The sequence below is a fragment of the Rhea americana genome, unplaced genomic scaffold (assembly GCF_003343005.1).
Source record: "Rhea americana isolate MKP2758 unplaced genomic scaffold, rheAme1 scaffold_14, whole genome shotgun sequence".
Lineage (NCBI taxonomy): Eukaryota > Metazoa > Chordata > Aves > Rheiformes > Rheidae > Rhea > Rhea americana.
The window spans coordinates 4,073,240-4,092,456 of NW_028185483.1; the positions used below are offsets into that span (position 1 = coordinate 4,073,240).

General features: G+C 39.6%; 1 protein-coding gene across 1 annotated transcript in view; it reads left to right on the top strand.

The window, feature by feature from the left end:
* The first annotated feature begins 1,354 nt into the window (after positions 1-1,354).
* NYAP2 (neuronal tyrosine-phosphorylated phosphoinositide-3-kinase adaptor 2) overlaps positions 1,355-19,217 on the top strand; it is a 134,994-nt gene continuing 117,131 nt past the window's right edge. Inside the window, exon 1 of the mRNA XM_085298523.1 lies at positions 1,355-1,560. Coding sequence (XP_085154649.1) covers positions 1,355-1,560 — 206 coding nt within the window. The remainder of the gene's footprint in view (positions 1,561-19,217) is intronic.

A 19,217-nucleotide genomic window follows, 5' to 3' on the forward strand; every position in this document is an offset into this window, starting at 1 on the left:
TCGTTCTGAGGCTGCTTCCGAGAAGTCACAGCATCTTTCTTTGGGGAATGAGGAGATAGTCTAGTAGTGAGGAAACAAGTATGCCTCAGAGCTGCGTTCAGCTAGAAGCTTGCCAGCGTGTCATTCGGTGTCTCTCTGCTTCAGGTTCACTTCTATAAAATGAAGATGAGACGGGTCTGTGAGGTAATGATAATGATGTATGTTGAAGATGTACCTCAAGATCTCAGTACCTTAGACAGGCTGTAATCAGCATTTAAAATAAGAAGATAGAACATTCCTATTTTGTTAAAGTTCTCTTTGTGCTTGTTTAATAAATAGTTAATCCAGGTTTATAGAATCTAGCTGACCAATATGTTTTTTGAAACTACACCTTGCATAAAGTCACCTGTGATATTTACTGTACAGCAGAGCTCTTGCAGCCCCCAGGGTGTCTGCTGCTGCTGAGTGGAAAGCCTATGAGGGCTTTTTGAGAGCTTTTAGGCTCCCTTCTATAGAGCCAGAAGCGAAGTAGGGATGTAGACATTTGTGCTCTGTGCTGCATAGCTGAAGGTGGAGTAAATCCAAGTGCTTCTCATACCTGTGGAAGAAATGTAGGAGCTTGGAGAATTCAAGTGCATTAGTGATCTAAAGGTCCCATCTCAGCTGGGATTTCTTGGCTGTTCTTGGAGCTCCAAGTTAAGAAGCTGTTTGGCAACAGATGATCAGGAGCTACCAGGCCCAAATCTATCTTTCTAAGGAATACAGAAAGCTGTTTCACAATACATGTTTCTGTATTTTTGACCTACAGAAACTTTTGATCTTTTCACATTCCAAAAAATGTAGCAATATTTTCAACCTAAACTTTGGAATATCCTGCTGAATAGGAATTTTGTCTGGTCATCTGCTCTAGTGAAGGTTTTTCTAAATTGTGAAAAAGGACTAGTAGTCCTCAGATTGAAGTCTTTACAATTCATTTGAAGCTGAGAGTCAGGAAAGTCAATGCCTTTGAAACTGAAGGGGACGAGGAAACTAGAAGCAGTGAAATAAAACCTTACGAACCACATAATCTGTTGAATTTGAACAGCGTCTTACTGGACAGTTCTGCCTCACTTTAAAGAAGAGACTCTTGTTTTTTATCTTCTCTGTGTCTCTTTACAGTAACATGGTTCCATGTTCTGAATAGCTCCGTTTATTATCCCTTAGATAGGAGACAGTCTCCTATCTAATAAGTTCTCTCTTAGAGAGATTTGCTAATTACAATTGATACAATCTTCACTGTCATAAGCTATAAGCTATTTCCTACTGATTAAGGTATTACATATTTTTTTCAACCTACAGGGAACGTTGCTTTCCGTTGTTCATTATCTCCGGCAAGATGATGAGTTCTAATCAGGAGGAGGTCACTTTGGGCGCTTTTCTCCAGTATATTGAAGATATGGGGATGAAGGCCTATGATGGCTTGGTTATACAGAATGCATCAGACATTGCTCGAGAGAATGATCGCATGAGGAACGAAACAAACCTGGCTTACTTGAAAGAAAAAAGTGAAAAACGCCGAAAACAAGAAGAAGCAATAAAACGGTAAGTATTTGGATAAAAAGGTGACTAGTCTAGCAGAGTAAGTGAATGCTGAAGGGCTCAGTCTTAACTATGGTAAAACTGTGAAGGTCAGTTGGCTTTTAAGGAACTTACTGGTAAAAGCCATGCAGGCCTTTGGTGCATGTCAGACTGTTAATTGTGCCTAAGTGTGTAGATGTGATAATTAATAGTCCTGCCTGCCTCAATGACAGAAAATATTCATATCCATATCTAATATTCAGTTTGTGCACGTATGGTATCACCAACAGATCTGATTTGTAACAAAAAGTTTTGATGTTTGGGATTGGAGATGTGTTTCTAGGGGAAACTAGATTTTCATCCAGTTGGTCCTTTCAGAGACAGTGTGTTTTGTGCTAAGTTATATTGGTGTGTGAGCTCTTACAGGACAAGGACAGCTTCACAGATCAACGTGGACTCTCTTTGATGTTGACGTTTTAAATCCGTTTAAATTTGAAGAGCTCTAACTGCTGTCTGAGAATGTACAAAAAATGTTGTTATTTATGGCTTCCTCTCTATTCTGCACTCTTTGAAGCCAGTAAAAAGAAACCTGTGATCATTTAAAGGAAAATGGATCGAGCCCCTGACAGGCAGAATCCTGTGATGATTCTTCTCGAACAATTCCATTTTAGTTGACAGTTAAAAAGAGGAGTGTTCATATTGCCTGGCCTCTTGTGCCAATGGATAGCAATGAAATCTCTGCATCCTCACGGCAAGAAAGAAGGATGAATTGAATGTGTACATACGTATGCATGTATGTATTTGTTTATAAACGTATCTCTCACATCAAAAATTACATTTTCTTGAAGAAATGGACAAATTTTATAATACAGGTAATCATCTGGGTACTAAACTTGTATATGGAAATAGATGACTTGAACACAAACTGTTAAGAGGTCTTTGAATTTCTTCTCCCACTATGAATCTTCTGTATTGCAGTTTAAGTGATTAAATGTTATGTGATGTCTTGGGCAGTGTGTACCTAGGTATAGCAGACATGCTGTGCTGTGGTGTTCCAGTGACACCTCAGTAGTCTAATTTTGATGGGATGTTAAAAGGAAAAGAGCAGCACATCCAGTTTGAGGGAGGGAGAAGAAGAACATAAAGACAAATTATTGCTGCTTTACATTTTCAAGAAGTAGAACTTTCTAGCTGCTTGATAACTTCATTTCTGGCAAGGGTGTGAAAATCATGTGAAATTAAGGTGAATAGTAAGTGTCAATACAATGTGTATTTTGGAATCTTCTGGCACTAGTGTTACTTTTCAGCTCCTTTAGGTGATGTTTATAGGGATTCATGCTGTTAAGGAGTCAAAGGCAAAGGTTTCTTAAAGCATGAGTTAAACTGTGCATGTCTTCATAAGGAAAACTTTCTCCTTGCAGCAAATTAATGTAAGGTTTTTTGTTTTTGATCTAGGCTGGATATGCATTTTATTTAATTCTTGCCATCTTTTCTAAGTGTTCCTGGGAGAGGATACTGGAATATAGGTGTCAAAGATTAGTGCCCTTGTTAATACGAGAAGAAGACATTTATTCTCTTCCTTCTCTATCTTTTGGCTAGTGAACACTTATATTGCAAAAATTTCAAGAGAAGAGGCTACTGAGACTTATTTTAAAGCATTTCTTAATCTGATAGATAAGGTAGTTATACTCCTGTTACATAGAGCGGAGGAAGGCTTTTGAATCAACCTTTCTTGCTGCTAAGCAAAAGTGCTAATCAGTAGACTTGTTTAAAGCACTGAGAGAAAGAGCCCCTTCTACTTGTAAATTTTGTGGCTCTTTCCCACCGAATAAACCAAAAATTTAAATCAGCGAATATTTTGAATTGGTTAAAATTTCAATTTTAACTGTGTTAAACTGTCAATATATGCAGGTATACACAGAATATAGACTTCAGACAGCTAATTATTCTGGGCTCTGGCTTCACTGTTCCCATGCACATAATTCCAGATAGGTGTGCCTATAAAGGATGCTAAAAGCTGAAGTAGGCTTTGTTATAAATAAGTTTCTAGAGGAGTGAGTTTTGGACATGCCTAGTTTTACATGCCTCTGCTTCTCTGTGCCTTATTTGACCATTTGAACAATGGTGGTAATACTTGCTACTTTGTGGTGAGATTGTGCGGTTTTAGTTATTGATCTTGGCAAAGTGATTTGATAGAGCTCTGTATGAGTGCAGATGATTAGGGTGGAGCCAAGCCATGAAGTTCTTATGCAAAACCTTTGACTGAAATCACTGAGAGAAGAGCTCTGCTCCCTGGATACAGTCAGAAGACGCAGTGATGTGGGTAACAAGTGATAAAGTGTTAGCCAGCACTTTTAACCCTCCACTTTCACCTCAGGATCTGTGTTGGCTCTGTAATGAGTGGGCCTGGGCTGAGCAATGGTTGTGTGAGGGTGGAGTTATCGTGCCTTGATTTCTGAGAAGACTCAAAGTAGCCTTGTCTCCCGGGAGATCCTTTGACAGCAGGGATGCTGCTCACAAGCAATGCTGGCTACTGCAGAAATGCTAGCAAACAGAGATGTTCTGTAGTATAGTGGTTTTATCTGAGGAGCAGTTGAGGAGTGGGGAGTGTTCAAGAGAACCTTAGGAAGCCTTGGGAAACCTTACTTTCACCTAGCCTCTTTCTCCGTTTTTTTTTCTCTTTGTAAAATTGGGGAGAGAAAGGACAAGAAGGGATAGGGAGATATTGATGAACTTCTTGATTAGGAAAATTAAAAACAGTGATGGACCGAAGGATAACATCACATTTTGACTAAAGGAGCAATGACATCTAAAGTCAGTCAGGCTGATTGCAATCATGTCTGCTCCCCGTGGGAACCTCCAAGGATTTATCCAAGACTCTGGTGTCCATCAAAACATGGCAGTCAGAAAAGGCAAGATAGGATTATTGATTTGTTCTTTGTTCTGAGGAATTTTCCTTACATAAGGTAAGTACCTTATCTTGGGGGGCCTTACTTTATCCCTAACCCCTGATAGTGGGGCTGACGTAACAGCGGTGCATGTGTGCGGTACTAACAGCCTGGAGACCAACAACAGCTGAAAACAATCCCCTTAGCAACACGAGAGTTATCTCCTGTGATTAACTGCAGGTAGATCTGGATGAGGAGAGGGGGTCCAGAAAACACTCTCCTTTTGCTTGGAGGGATCAGAATGAAACAGCTATAAGTCTTTGGCACCTGTAAAGATACAGCACTGAAAACCATGCAATAAATAGGCTGATTATGTAGTTTTTGGAAGTTATTCAATTTTAGTGTTCAGATACTTTTTTAGAAGAAGGATGTGGCTGATCATGTATATTAAGAGCTTAAGACAGAATAGTTTATTATCTAATAGAGTGATATCACACACACAACCATTTGTAGGAAAGAGTTATTTACCTGAATCATCTGATGACTGTGCTGTATGGCATAAAAGTTCATTGAAATGTATTAGATAGTCACAGGAGTTTGCAAACAAGATAAAAATTTTAAAAAGCCATTAAATTGCATATTTTACCATAGAAAGGATACAATGCATTGTATTTCTCTAAGAGCATTGATGTACTTTCAGTGCGATTGTTAATTTATCTTGTGTGGATCTGATAGGTTAACTGGGGGGAAATGTTTGGTTCTATTCTAAATTGCAAGGAATAAAACTTGCATCATATTGGATTGGAAAAAAAGCAACTAGTCTTTGTGTGATCTTACCGGGCTGAGTCAGCTGATCTGTTCTGAATTTCTGACCTAATTTTAGTATAGTACTTAGCGACCATGCAGAGAAAATAAGGTTAACATGCTGATCAGTAGCTGAGAATAAACCACAATAAATAAGTAACTATACATGTTTTGTATCTAATTTTTAGGCTTTTTTTCCTTTCATCTTTTTATTTGTCTGGCCACACTACTTGATGATTCTGTTCAGAAGTCTGTCCAGACAAGCAGAGCATACTGGCATATTGCCCACAGAGCTTATAAATTGCAAATACAGTTATGAAGCAATATCATTTTCATGGGGAATACTGTTGCTGTGCTGGAAGAAGTACCTTCCCCGTGATAGTGTCTGCTGTAGGCAGGGATGCTGAAAACAGAAGGTGTGGGTGCCAGGAGAAAGGTGAGTGTTTTCAGTTTACATAGGACACCTGTTGTTATGGGCAGCTGCTTTCTTACTTGTCCATAATTGAAATATATACATTTTAGTTACTTTATATCTATGGTATATAGTCTTGTGTGGTGTTATTTTTAATTGCATGAATACAAAATCTTACATGAGAAGTAAATAATTAATGCTTCCTCCTGGTCCTTCCTCCCTAGGTTGAGACAAGTCAAATCGTAAAGTGTGGCTGAGGTTGAAGGAGGTATACACTCTCAAAATCTTGGCTTCTAGTTTTTAGGTTTCAATTAAGTTGCTGTTTCTATTGAATATTGATGTTTTGATTTGCAACACTATGAAGATGTAACTACTTTAGAGTAAAGTTGATGGTGTGAGTAGGTATGAATTTCTACCTGCGAAATCCTGACCTTAGCCACCAAAGTATTTCTTTCTGCTTCTGATGGTTCCTGTACTTGCAGCTTTTGCCCAGCACTGAAATGGCTCTGTGGAAAGCCTTGTTTCTGCTTGTTGAGGGAAGTATCCAGACAGAGACTGTCAAGAGGAGGAGCTTTTAGGAGCACTGTTACGTGCTAAGGCTAGCAGAAATGGGCCAGCCAGCCGGCCAGTGGCATGGTTAAGCTTTTGTAATAAAGAAGGGATTGTAACGAACAGCTGTCGTCCTAACCTCTCCTTCCCATGGCAAATGAAATATTGAAGACTAACCCATCAGCAAAAGTAAGATAATATTTTTCTCTTGCTTTTTTTTTTTTTTTTTTTTTTTTTTTAAGATTGTGGAGGTAATTGAATTAAATGTTACCTGTAGTTTTCTGTAGTCCCTGTCCAAGAGGTTTTTCTAAATAAGACATAAGGTGTGTGTCCTTGAGCTCAAAGTGAAGTGTTCTCAAGTGTGAGCAACAGCAAACAAGGATAAAAATATTTCTATGCATAGGATTATTCATTGCTTAAAAACTCTGTTTAACTGAGTAAATATGTATAATCTTAGAGTATATGGACATGCTGAAATGTTTCTGTTAGATTCAAATAAACTAAGGAAAATCATTTCATTATGAACTTACTGCTTACAAGAAGCAATTTCAATAGAATGCTGAAATCAGAAAAATACTTTAGGCAAAAGAATGCTTTAAGTACTAACTCTCCTTTTTTCTAAACATTTGTAGTTGAAATTGTACATTGTGAACTACACGTTTCAAAATACAACAGAATGTTTATGCTTACTACGTTGTGATGTGCTTGTAGCCAAGACCTCAAAAATAAAGAAATGCAGTAAGTGCTTCTGATCATGGTGAGCGGCTGTTTTAAATACCTACAAGCACATTATTGAGGTGTTACGAATTACAAGCTTGTGAACCTATTATTATTGTAATTAAAATTCCAAATATAAGTTCACTCAGTGAACACAGTTTTTTGGATGTGGGTCACTGGTATGTGCTTTCTTAACCAAAGGTTATGTCTTATGAGGAAGCTTAACTGTGGCAATAATTCTGTTTTCTTCATCTTATGGACATGTTACATAGTCCTTTCATCGTAGATTAATACTGTGATGCCACTGTTATGATGGAAGAGGCTGGAACTCCACTGATGAGGTGTGTGGAGACTAGTTTTAGAAGGATTTTGAAACCTTTAGCTTGTAAAAGTATCATAGGGTCTCTTCTAAAGTTGGGTTAATGTAGAAAGAGTACCATTGATGTTTTTTTCATCAAGAGTAAGTGAAATAGTTGTGCAGTCAGTGACCTCCAAATGTATTTTTTTTGTTGCATTTGCAAGTAAACAGATGTGGTGATCGAGCCAACAAATCCTCCTTTCCAAATGCTCATACCCATATGGCCACTCGTATTATTGCCACAGGAAAAAAAAAACAAAAAAAAACACACAAAAAAAACAACGGACATAGTGCAAATACAATATATTACTCTTGTTGTTATTTCCATAAGTTTTATATTAAGGACAATCATGCATCAAATGTCGTTAAAATTTACCACAAAGGCTGATAGTTTACTTGGTAATACCACATATCAAGAAAACTAGGCAAAACTATCATCAGTTTGGAATCTAAATCTTGAAATTATTTTCAATAAATCTTCCATGGTTTTAGAGCTCCTGCCTCTAGCTCTCACTCATTTGAGTGAGTGCAAAATCTCCTACCCCTCATCATTTCACAGATTGCTCAGAGATGTACAGTTCCATTTTGTGAGTGGGTGCATTTTTGCTCAGGATTTGTTTGCTGTACTTAAAAGTATAATTAGAGGCATGGGCTCATAGAGAGCTGAGAGGACTTATAAATGGGATACAGAGCCCTCTTGTTAAAATCCAGGCGAAGTGGCTCCATGCAATTGCTGTTCGAGGCTGTCTGACCACCTGTGTAAATGAGTCATTGGCCGTGGTCCAGTTGCACTGGGACGGATGTTCACCTGCAGCTTGCAGGCTGGTGCCATCCATCTCAGTAGCCTGAGTTGTCATGGAGATAGGTCCATTCTCCCACTGAGAGAGGACCCTCCAAATACTACTGCTGAGATGTGCAAGGGAGATAGGAATCATAATGTCCAACGTTCTTCATTCTGCCCTCGTTTCTAGCTTTTTTTTTTTTTTTAACTCTAATTGTAGGATGTATAATTTTAATTTTAGCCTGGAAGTTTGAAAAGTGGCTTCACTACCCACATTGCCTCTTGTCCAAAAGCCCTGCACATCTTTTCTGGGCAGAAGTGCATGCAGAGCTTTTGAGGAAGTGGGGGGTTTGCACCTAGGCTCTCCAGGGTTTTGGCCGTGCTGTTAGTGCTAGCCAGATTTGCATATGCTTGGGGAATGGCCTTAAGTACGCTATGAAATTCCACAGAATGTTTTCCAGAGCAGAAATAAAACCTGTTATCTGTGGAGACTGGATAGGAAAAAGACTATTTTGAAGAAAGCCCAGCTCAAGTCTTCGTAACTAATATAGACTGAGCTTCAGTAATGAAGAAATGCGTTCACTAGAGCAGTACAACTGATGGGTCATGTAACGTTAGCAGAGCCTAGGCTAGGACTATTGGCAAAGGCGTTGTTCTGTTCTGACCTCTCCTACCAGAACAGACTCCGCGCTGAAGTTCACCAGCCCTCACCAGCACCTGACAAATGTTGTCCTTGTGTGTGATCCGGGTTAGGAGGTTGTGTTACTCCCTGAAGAGCTGCTCTTTGTGAAGGAGTGTGGGGGGGTAACCCCCACAGCTGCAAAACTGCAGCTAGCCACCTTTGTATGCACAGACGTACGCATGGTCATGCACATGGACTTAGGAAATTCTGCCAAAACTGCCTCTAAAAGACACAACTGGGAAAGCGCAGTGCCAGGCTGAGACAGCAGTAGAAGTACATGTTAGCATTAGATATATGCTAGCATTAGAATAGTACAGGAGAATCTTCCTTTGTCTTCAGGAAAATCCATCATTTAACAATACCTCTCATAAAGTTGAAGAAAAATAGACATATTTGGTGAGCTCAGTCCATTGCTCTTTCCAGGGCTATAAATTGTGGCTGCATTTTGCTGTCATTAATAATAAAAGAGATTACTTCATGCCCTTGCCCCCACTCCCTGTGCTGGCTGGCGGCTGTGCCCGTTGCATGCTCTCATCAGCACCCTTCTGACAGGCTACGTGTGCTTTTTTCTTTTCTTTCCCCCACAGGAAAACCCAAACATAGTATGGTGCTTGCTAATTTAATCAGGATGTTTACTTTCTTGGCCTAAAGAGTCTGTTCTTGGCTATATCCCTAGAAGTGGAGAATATCAGCACAGACCACCTCTGCAACAGAAACATCTGCTATTTGGGCATCTTGTTGCTAAATTATGCTAAATCAGTGGCTGAAATTCATATGAAAATAGAAATGTGCCCGTATGCTGATTAGATTTGTATGCAATTGGATTAAAAGGGGAGAAATGAGAGATTAGAACAGAAGTGGATTGCAGTGGCATTACTAGTTGCAGGCTTTGTAGTTAGCATGAGATTTCTTTTATTTTTCTTTCAGGCTTCCCATTCTAATTTGTCTGGAGAGCTTAAACGAAGTCTGGTCAAAGACAGCACCTTACGCTCTCCCCCAAAATGCTCTGTGGAAAGTGTCTTTAGCACAAAGCCCTCATCAGTGAGGGGCCACGGTGAGCGGCCGAGCGGGCTGTGTGCTCCCACAGAAGGCGCTTGCTCTGGAGTGGTGGTATTACTGCATTTTTTTTTTTTTTTTTTGCACATTATACAAGGACCCCAAATGGAAATTAGATTCCACCACATCACTGGCAGCGCGTGCACACAACGCAAAGGCGGCTCGCGATATGCATCGAAATTGTGCCCAACAGGTGACTAAAGGGACTGCTGAAGAGTTAGGGGACTGCTCATTTCCTTTCGTATATTAGGAGAGCACAGAGCAGGCTGAAGTGGGTCCCGAGCGGCAGTGATGAATTGCACCCGGCAGCGCGCTCCGAAAGCTGGAGAGAAACGTTTCCGATTAGGCTCTGGCAGATGCTTCTCGAGTGCATCAGGACTGAGAGGACCACAGTCAGCCAAAACAAAAATACACATATTCCTGCCCACAAGTGAGTTACTTGAGAAAAGTGTAACATCTCTCAAGAACAGAAATAAGAGTAAATGTGGGGCTTTCCATAAATTAATAAAACCTACCTGCATCTAACCAATTCCTCCTTCTAGTGGCTTATATAGGGTGTATCTCGCCAGTAGCTTCTCTGCTGGCTGAGGGCACTTTAGTTATTAAGTGGAGATCACATGTTAGGAGCCATTAAGTGAATTGCTTTGTACAGCCTTTCCCTGAATGCTAGGGCGAATGCAGTATTTCATACCCTTAGCTAATTTCATGCTGTAATTTAATTTTTGAAACATACTTTTAATTGAATCTTTAAAGACAAAGGGAAAGTAAACTGCTGAGTCCTTTATTATTGGGAAAAAGATTGTTTAAAAATGTAGCCCATCTAGAGAATAATCTTCTATAATTAAACATAAAGTTTGTTTTACTTCTCTGCGTGTAATTATGGAGAAGCAAGTTCCTGCTGTCTGCAAAAAGCTCAGGGCTGAAACAGAGGTGTTGGTGAACACAAAGTTATTTATCTGATCCGAGCATCATAACTCTATCGGGGATAATCCTGTAGCCTACCACAGTGTGCAACTCTGAATCAAGAAACAAAGAGAAGCTGATTATAAAATTAGTCTGCTAACACCAAAATCACATTAGCAGGAGCTCTGACTAGTGATCTCATTTTTCTAATTTTTGGTAATGAGATGAACTTGAGAAATGTGTCAGTGATTTTGTAATAAAGAAAAACCAGTTGCATATCAAAGCTTGCTTTTCTGCATCCTGAAACTATAGCCAATGTTTTAGTGGTTAGATTTTGATATTCATCTTCTCAATATTCATCAGCCAAAATCCATATAATCTGTTATGCAGTTACATTATGGGAGAAACCTCTTGATTAGAACAGTAGTGATACAGATTGCAAATTTTATGGACATCATATTTAAAAAAAACAATAACAACCGAAAACATTAAATGTAGTCCGCTCTAATGTCGAGAGAATCCTGGAGCATCGCTTTGTGTTTTAGTGTTCTAATTCCTCTAAATCAGCAAGTGTCAGCAAGTGATTTTTCCCTTTTGTTGTTATTGGGGATAAGCAGATGATAAATAGTGGAAGTGAGATGTGCAAGGGTACATGAGCAATATGGAAGCATAGTGTTTTTGTTTGTTTACAAAAACCAGTCTGATGTTTACCTGTGAAGCCCAAGCAAAGTAGCTTCTAATAAAGGGAAAGAATAAAAGCAGCATCTTGATCTTTACGTGCTGAGAAGGCATAAGCTGCGCTTTCTGCTGTCACGAGTTGGTAGCAATTGCAGGCGTGAATGGGACTGTAGGTATTAAGAGCAGCACCATGCAAATGATTTACTTTTTAGTTTGGAAGCCAGTGTGGGAGGGGAAGGGATTTGAACTTAACTCAAATTTAATTTGTGTGTTTATTTTCTTGCTGGAAGCAAATACTGGTTAAAGCAATTGTCTTTTCAATACAGAATGTCTTTGAGCGCTTCTGAGAAAAGCAGAGAAACGAAGGGGGAGCTAGTGTTAAGAATCTCGATGGTAGTGAGGTCTCCTTGCCTTTACGCTGGGGCTCTCGCTCAGTGTAGTTAGACTCTTTGATGCTTCTTCATTAGTGTGAGAAGGATGATGGTTCAGGACTTGCAAATGTTTTCTCTTGGAGCAGCAGCACACATGAAAATCACCTGAACATCTATTAAACACTGAAGTGTTCAGGGCAAGGTGTGCTAAAGGTATCCTCGTTCTTCCCGTACATCCTAGCACCGTAGCGAGGCTCTCGGGAGGACGGGAATGATGCGCTCGTTGGAATGAACGTTTCCGTAAGCTGAAACAATCCTCTGGCTGCGCCTGTAGGAACAGAATTGCCTCTGTAGATCTGGCCTGGAGCTGCAAATGGCTCCAGTCATATTTCATCACCGAGTTAGAAAGCCATATGATGCAGACCTCTATCAAATGGCCGTATTGGCAAGCCTCAACTTCGGTAGCAGATGTTAAAACATATTGATGACATATCTCTTACCTCAGTGTCAGCAATATCTTTCACAGGACTCTTTCAAGTTGACTATAAACCTGCCACATTAACAAAAAAAAAAAGAAAAAAAAGAAAAAAAAAACAAAAAAAAACCAAACAAAAAAACCCACCTACTGTCTTCTAGGGTTATTTCAACTTATTTCACTGAGGTTATTTTTCTCTGTTTCTATCAGTTGCATCTGTGTTTTGATGGCTAAAGCAGAAATACAATTTTGTGTGTATTCAACTGGGCAGGTTACTGTAAAGTACTGCAGTGTATGCTAAAGCTTTCAAAGACCAAACTGATAGTATTTGTGTTAAATGGCTATTGTTTTGAGGTAAAAAATCTTAATCAGCATAACACAAATACCATTTATCAGAGATTTTAATTCAATTTGTTTCAGTTTCTAATCCAGACTGCTAGGCTAAGCAGAGTACAGCTCTTTACATACAGTCGTATTCCTGCATTGTTAATCTGAATTCTGCTACATCTGTGATGAACTAGATCAAAAACTGCATATGTACTTGCCATGGCAACCCCTGTATCACATGACACACATGCTAGTGCAGCCAGAGAGCTTCATGGCTTGTTAAACAAGCACGCAGAGACCCAGATACACACCATTTTACCATGTGACTCCTCTAGCCCGGCAGCTTCTTAAAGGCAAAACTCTATCTGAGCATCGTAGGGACTGCCTCAGCAGCGTCTGGCCTGAGTTCCCTCCTCTCCCCTTTCCTGTCTTAAAAACAAAATGGACAGAGATCAGCAAAAAAGTGCTATAAGTATTTTCTTCACTCTTTCTTTTCATTCAGAAAAATCTATTTGAGAAGATGAAATGGTGGTTTTGTGTAAAGTTATGGAGGAGTCTGTTGTTGTTAGAAAGAAAGGGGCTCTTTGATGCACTTGAGCAGCTGATCGTACTTGTGCAATATACTGCTTTTCTGGATGGACTTTCTGCTGTCACCTCCTGTAGACTTGCAGTAGATTTTGGGAGTGTGAATGAGGACAGAGCAAAATAAAACTAGTCCATTTCAGGGCCAACAGTAAGTCACAAGAGGCTAAGACTGCAGCAGCCACAGGGCGGTCCCAGGACGCTTCTCTGAAAATCCGTTTGCTCCTTGCTGCTTATTACGCTTCCTCTCAGACCTAATGACTAAGATGATGGTGATCTCTCTGTAGTTACTCACCCAGCAAACTGTAACCTATTATATCTTTTTCCCAACTTTGCGTGTTCTAAGAGAAGGCACAGAAGGCCGCTGACGAGTGGATCTGAGGAGTGGCAGCCTCAGCAGTGGGAGCAGTGGTGGGGAGAAGGCAGAGGTGGGGCTGGGTTAAAGAGGGCCAGCACTGAGAACGTGTGTCTGTCTGCACCTTTGCTCTCTCCGCAGGGAGGAGAATGGCCAAAATGCAGTCTTGCCCTAATGGTGTTGGTGGGGGGGGGGGTCACAGCATGCGTGGCTATTGGCATCTCCCTCTTTCATGCCCCTCTGTGGGCCCTGTTTGGGTGGTCAGAGAGGAGCTTTTGGGAGATGGATCCATTGCTGCAGGAGTGTGTGATGGAGGGAGATCCCTTTCACCCTCTGGTTTCCTTTCCTCTGTTTTGCTGGAGCACCCTGGCTCCCTAAGAGGAGCCTTTCTGGTGGCTGAAGGACAACAGATGCTGTGAGGCCAAGCTGCCATCGCTTGGCGGTGGCCATTTACTGCATGCAGTAGAAAAGAGCTTGTGTTCAGTAATTGGTATTTATGGTCACTTAAAGACTTGCCGTATATTTGGCACACCATGAGAATTTTTCTGTAGTGACCCTACAATCTGCAAGGAAGGGGAAAAAAAATCCACGGGAAAAAAGATGCCCGGAGGAAGTGGCATGGGTTTTCTTTCTCATTTGGTCAGAGCTGGCGTTTGTGTAGTGATGGCTTCATTGCAGGTACATCTCCAGGGGCCTGACTAGAATGGAGAACAGCAGTATACAGAGCTACAAAACATTATGAAGATACTGCTAGCTTAATTGATTAAAAACCCAAACAAAACACACACATACACACAGCCTTTAAATTATTTAGTCTCCTATATCTGCTCAGCAGATGCAATTTAACAAGAGTTATGAAGAGACCAACTCTCAAGTCCATGTGTTGGAATTAATGATTTTAGTGATTTATAGTGTTGCTTTTGAACTTAAGGAAAGTCTATTTCCAATTTCCAGTTTCAGTCAATCAGATTTTCATCTTCATTTCCTAAGCAATCAGTCTAGCTGCAAATATTTATAATTAACGCTATTCAGTAGGAGACTGCTGGTCTCTTACTGTGTAGTACTTCAAATTTTTTTTTTTTTTTTTGATTACTGTTTTGGAGATGATCCACAATAAGAGACCGTTAACCTGCCCTGGGTTAGAGATGTTTTATATTTACAGGTGTATTTGTACATAATTTGACCGTTCAAGAGGAAAGTAATATTTTGTTCATCATTAGGGACACAAATAAGAAAGATGCTCTCTTCTGCAACGTGCATCTTGTGCACCTCTGCTAGTGAAAGCGTGCTAGGATTCTGGTGCAAACTCAGCATTTGAGTAAGGAGATATTTCAAGGTGTGTTAAAGGAGTTTTTTGGCAGGATTGCTGCTATAATTGTACAGTATGACAAAACTGATGGATTTTTTCAGCTGTCTTTCACTACTTCATTATTAGTATCTGCTTTGATATTAATAGGAGAAAGAGGGAAAGAGAGCTTGCAGGGTCATTCACTCCCTACTGAGGGACTTAGCTATCTAAAGGGCTATATTTAAGTCACAGGTTTTTGTATTGTATTTGTTTGCAGTTACAGCAATAGACTCATGACAAAATATTATGACTAGCCTCTTCCTACTTACTCATTTGTTTGTCCTCAATGCATGTTTATTGTGAGTTGTCTTCCCAAGAGATTATAAACAAGTCAGTATTTTTCACTCGCTGATCTTTGCTGTCGTTTAATGGTGGGCTGACCCAGGAGATTCTGTATGAGAAGTTTGCCAAAAGGGGTCCAAAATTTGTGGAAATTGCCATTACTAGAATATTTTAGGAAAAAAAAGCCCAATAACTTCATTGCAAGACTGTTAAGGTTGCTATGAGACAGAATGTAATTATGTGTGAATTTGTTTACCATTCCCAAGCACTTAAAAGGGAGAGAACTGTGGATTGCATGAATTCTATACTATGCACAAAATAAGCTAAAACACATTTTCTTATCAAATGCAGTTTTAAAAAAGAGTATTTGAAAGTGACACAAGAGCTTTAACTTTGACCTATGATTTTTTTTTTAATGCGTAATGTCATTTATTTTCATTTCTCCTTCACTCCCCAAATATAATGCTCTCATTGCAGGTATTTTAAATGATAATATATAAAATGCTAACACATGAAGTATGAAAAACATACAATGTTTTAGTAAAAGACTTATAACTACACTCTTTTGAAAATGATATATTCTTAGTTCAATAGTAACTGTACAGTGTTCCCATATTATGATTGCCATATTATTGATGTATACAAGGCTGATCAGCATGAGTTGTTGGCTCTGTTCATATGATTTTTATGCTTCTTTTTCTAAATTGTTTTGTGTTGTGTTTTCACCTTGAGATAACTGCTGCTGTTTGCTCTGGGTGAGTACTAAGCCTGTGCCACAATTAAATGAATGCTTCTACAAGCCACTATGGTTGTTTTGTAGGTAGTATAAGATTTATGCCCTCCAAAACCATTCATTTTCTTGATTTTTAGGTAAATGAAGCTGATAAATAAGATCAATACCAGTAAATAAGGTAGTAAAAAGAAGGGTAGTGGTTTCTCCCGCTGTTTTTAGAACCACCTTCTTTATTAATAATCTTTTTTTTTCCTTTCATGGAAATAACGACTCATTTTCTGCTAATATGAAACACTATAAGATTGAAAAGCTCACTCCAGTACTGAAGGAATAAGCAGTTCTGACCAGCCTCATAGTAGTAACCTGAAACCTGAAATGGTGTTTGGTCGGTAGGTCTGATATTATAGTGCTACAGTATGTCCATACAGCTGAGTTACTGTAATGTGGGACGTTTACCTTTGGGAAGGTTGGGGTAGAGTTGTCCTAGCCTTCTTCCCCCAGCAGAGGTTCTGAATCCATCTGTTCACTAAAGCTTACCAAAATAGAAGAAAAGGGATGTTTTCAACTACAGGCCAGATCCCCAGCAAAGTTGTTGCAAAACAACTTTACCTGCCAAGCAATTGCTTTAGGTGCAGGTAACCTCTGGCTTCCCAGCCTCCTCCTCAGGAAAACCCATGAAATTTTTAGGGGGACGTATTGAAAACCCCCTGTATCAGCTCCTCAGTGCCTGTGGCTGCCAAAGAAATCTCAGTTAAGTTCTAATTAAAGGCATCTTTTGAAGATGGTGTCAGAAACAACAGAGCTGCAGCCCCGATGGCCTGTTTCACTTCTGATCCTTCTTTTAACTTCCATTGGTAGCAACCAAAAGTCAAACTCAGCACTGGGTAACTAAAGGATTAAGTCCCAGTTGCCATATTAAAATAGGGTCTGCCAACTGCTCTGCAGAAGCTGTCTCCTAGGCCACAAGAGCTCAGCAGGGAGTTCTTGGTAGTTGCTTCCTTCTTCTCTGGGGACCCACTCATCTGTTACTGGCCCCAATACACAAGTAGCTGATGCCTTAGGAGGAGGAGGTGAACATCAGCTAAGGAAATTCAGGGAAGCAAAGTGTTATCCCTTGGTGTGGTGTATTTTAACTGCAACAACCATACTCATATATTACACTTGCAAACAGAAAACCCTGGGAGTGAGGAGATGCTATTCCACGAAGGGTTTGCTGCTTCTTTCTTTCCCCCCTTTTTTTTTTAAAGTTGTGATATATTGTTTTTTTCCACCTTGCACTATGCATGTAATCAGCAAAAAATTAGTGTCATTTAAATAATATTCCTTTACATATTTCCAATTATAGACGTACAATTATCAAGATGAAAAACTCAAATCCAAAATTTTTCTCCAGGTTTGAACAGCAGTATGAATCTCCTATGTTTTTTTTTCTTTTTCACTTTCAGAATCACTTTGGGTTTTTCTTTCAGAACAAATAATATGTAAAGGCAAAGAATAGGGAGGGAGTTTGGCCACTTCCAGCCTTTATTTGCCCTTTGCATGCAAATGAGCAGGAGGGAGCAGCTTTTTTTCAGTCTTTAATGTCATTGTCACTAGGACTGCACATTTATTGTAGACCTCAAACTAAAAAGTGCTTTATAAAAGACAGGGAGATACATACTCTGGTGATATCATTGATACTCTGAATAATCTAGTGTTGTGTCTACCTTGCTGTTTCTTTGGCACACAACCCTTTCCAGATAATTTCCAGTTTTACTGTCTATAATCATCAGCACTCATTATGTTATATAGAAGTAAAATCTAAAAAGGGAGCAAAGGGCTTTTGCATCAGTCATTCTAGGAGTTTCAGCATCAAAGACTCTTTCACTTGAATATGTTTTGTTTTGAGATGTTAGTGATAATCCCATCTTTTATAGATTTATTATGAGGATGAGACTTTTTAAGCTGATATTTATTTGAAAAAGAGACCCTATAAAATTTGATGGAACATACAGTTCTAAAAGGCAGTTTATGCTTTTATTTAATTCAGGGAGTATAAATCATCATTCTGTGCACATTATCACATTTACAAGTATACTATTTTACAATGATAGTCTAGTTTGTTAAATACTGCATAAATTGTGTAGTGTTTTGTCCCCTCATGTTGTGCATTCCTCTAAACCTCCTGCTGATCTTTATTGTATCAAAAGACCTCTTTTGTATTCATTAAAATAAACAATTTTTTGGCCTTAATTTTCTGTATCATTTAAAAAAATCTTATCTCCTTTTACATGTTCAGTTAGGTCATGATCTCTTGCATTAGGAGAGAATAAAATGCTTTTGCTTTGACTGCTTTACAAAATCAATAACTGGAAATAGCTGTCAGTGTATCTGACTGCCTTTAGTACACTGGATACTTTTGCTCCATTTTTTTTTTTTTTTTTTTTGGTACTTAATTGTTTCTGTTTGGCTTCACAAAGCTGTTCTAACTTGTGTTCGGCATTTCTATGGCTTGTGGTCGAATCTCATGTGATCTGGCGAGATACTCCTCTGAGTTCTAGCCTTCAGTCTCACTATACCTGATAGACACGCTTCTGAGTAAGTTTTATTGGGCAGAGCAACTACCAGCATGTCAGTACTGGATTTGAGTTGGAAAGCGTGCTCATGCAGTAGCTGCTCTGTGCGTGGTGTTGTGGTACCTCCTGCTCCCTGAGCCACAGAGGCGAGAGCGTTAGCTGGCAGGGGGCTTGAATGGCAAGTTGTACAGCTCTGCTCCTGTGTGGCTGCCTCAAGCCCCCGCTGTACCCAAAGTACAGGACGAAGCTATTTCAATTAGTGCTATAGCCAGCTGCTTTGCACCAACAGGTGTGTGAAAGTGCAGGCAACTTAGGTTTTTTTCTTCTGCTCAGTTATATGTCAGCATCTAGGGTCTTAAAGTCACGCATTGCTTTCAGGGGGAAGAAATAACAGAGTACTTTGGAGCCCTTTGGTTCTCTAGAAAAAGAACGGTTCCTTTAGCTGCAAAGTTAAGATGTGTGTACTATGGCTCTTTTCCAATAGTTGACTTTCTATAGGACAATAACCTGATATATTCCTCCTTGTGATGCTTCTAGTGATAGCATGTGCTGCAGTAGTAATGTGGTGGTGACATTAACTTAAACACAACATGATATTGTCACTTTATTTTCCTGAAGGCCTTTTTGACAATTGCAATCTGAAGCTGGAAAAGATTTCTATTCTGCTTATTTGGGCAGAGATGAGACGTGTATAGGGTTGTGTGCTGGGGACTGGCAACTTCATGTAGCTTCGGAAGGGAACTGCTATTACCTGAAACAGGCCTGCTGCCTCTGAGCAATTGAATCTGCTATTTGTACAGAGAAGAATACAGCTTCTGGGGCTGT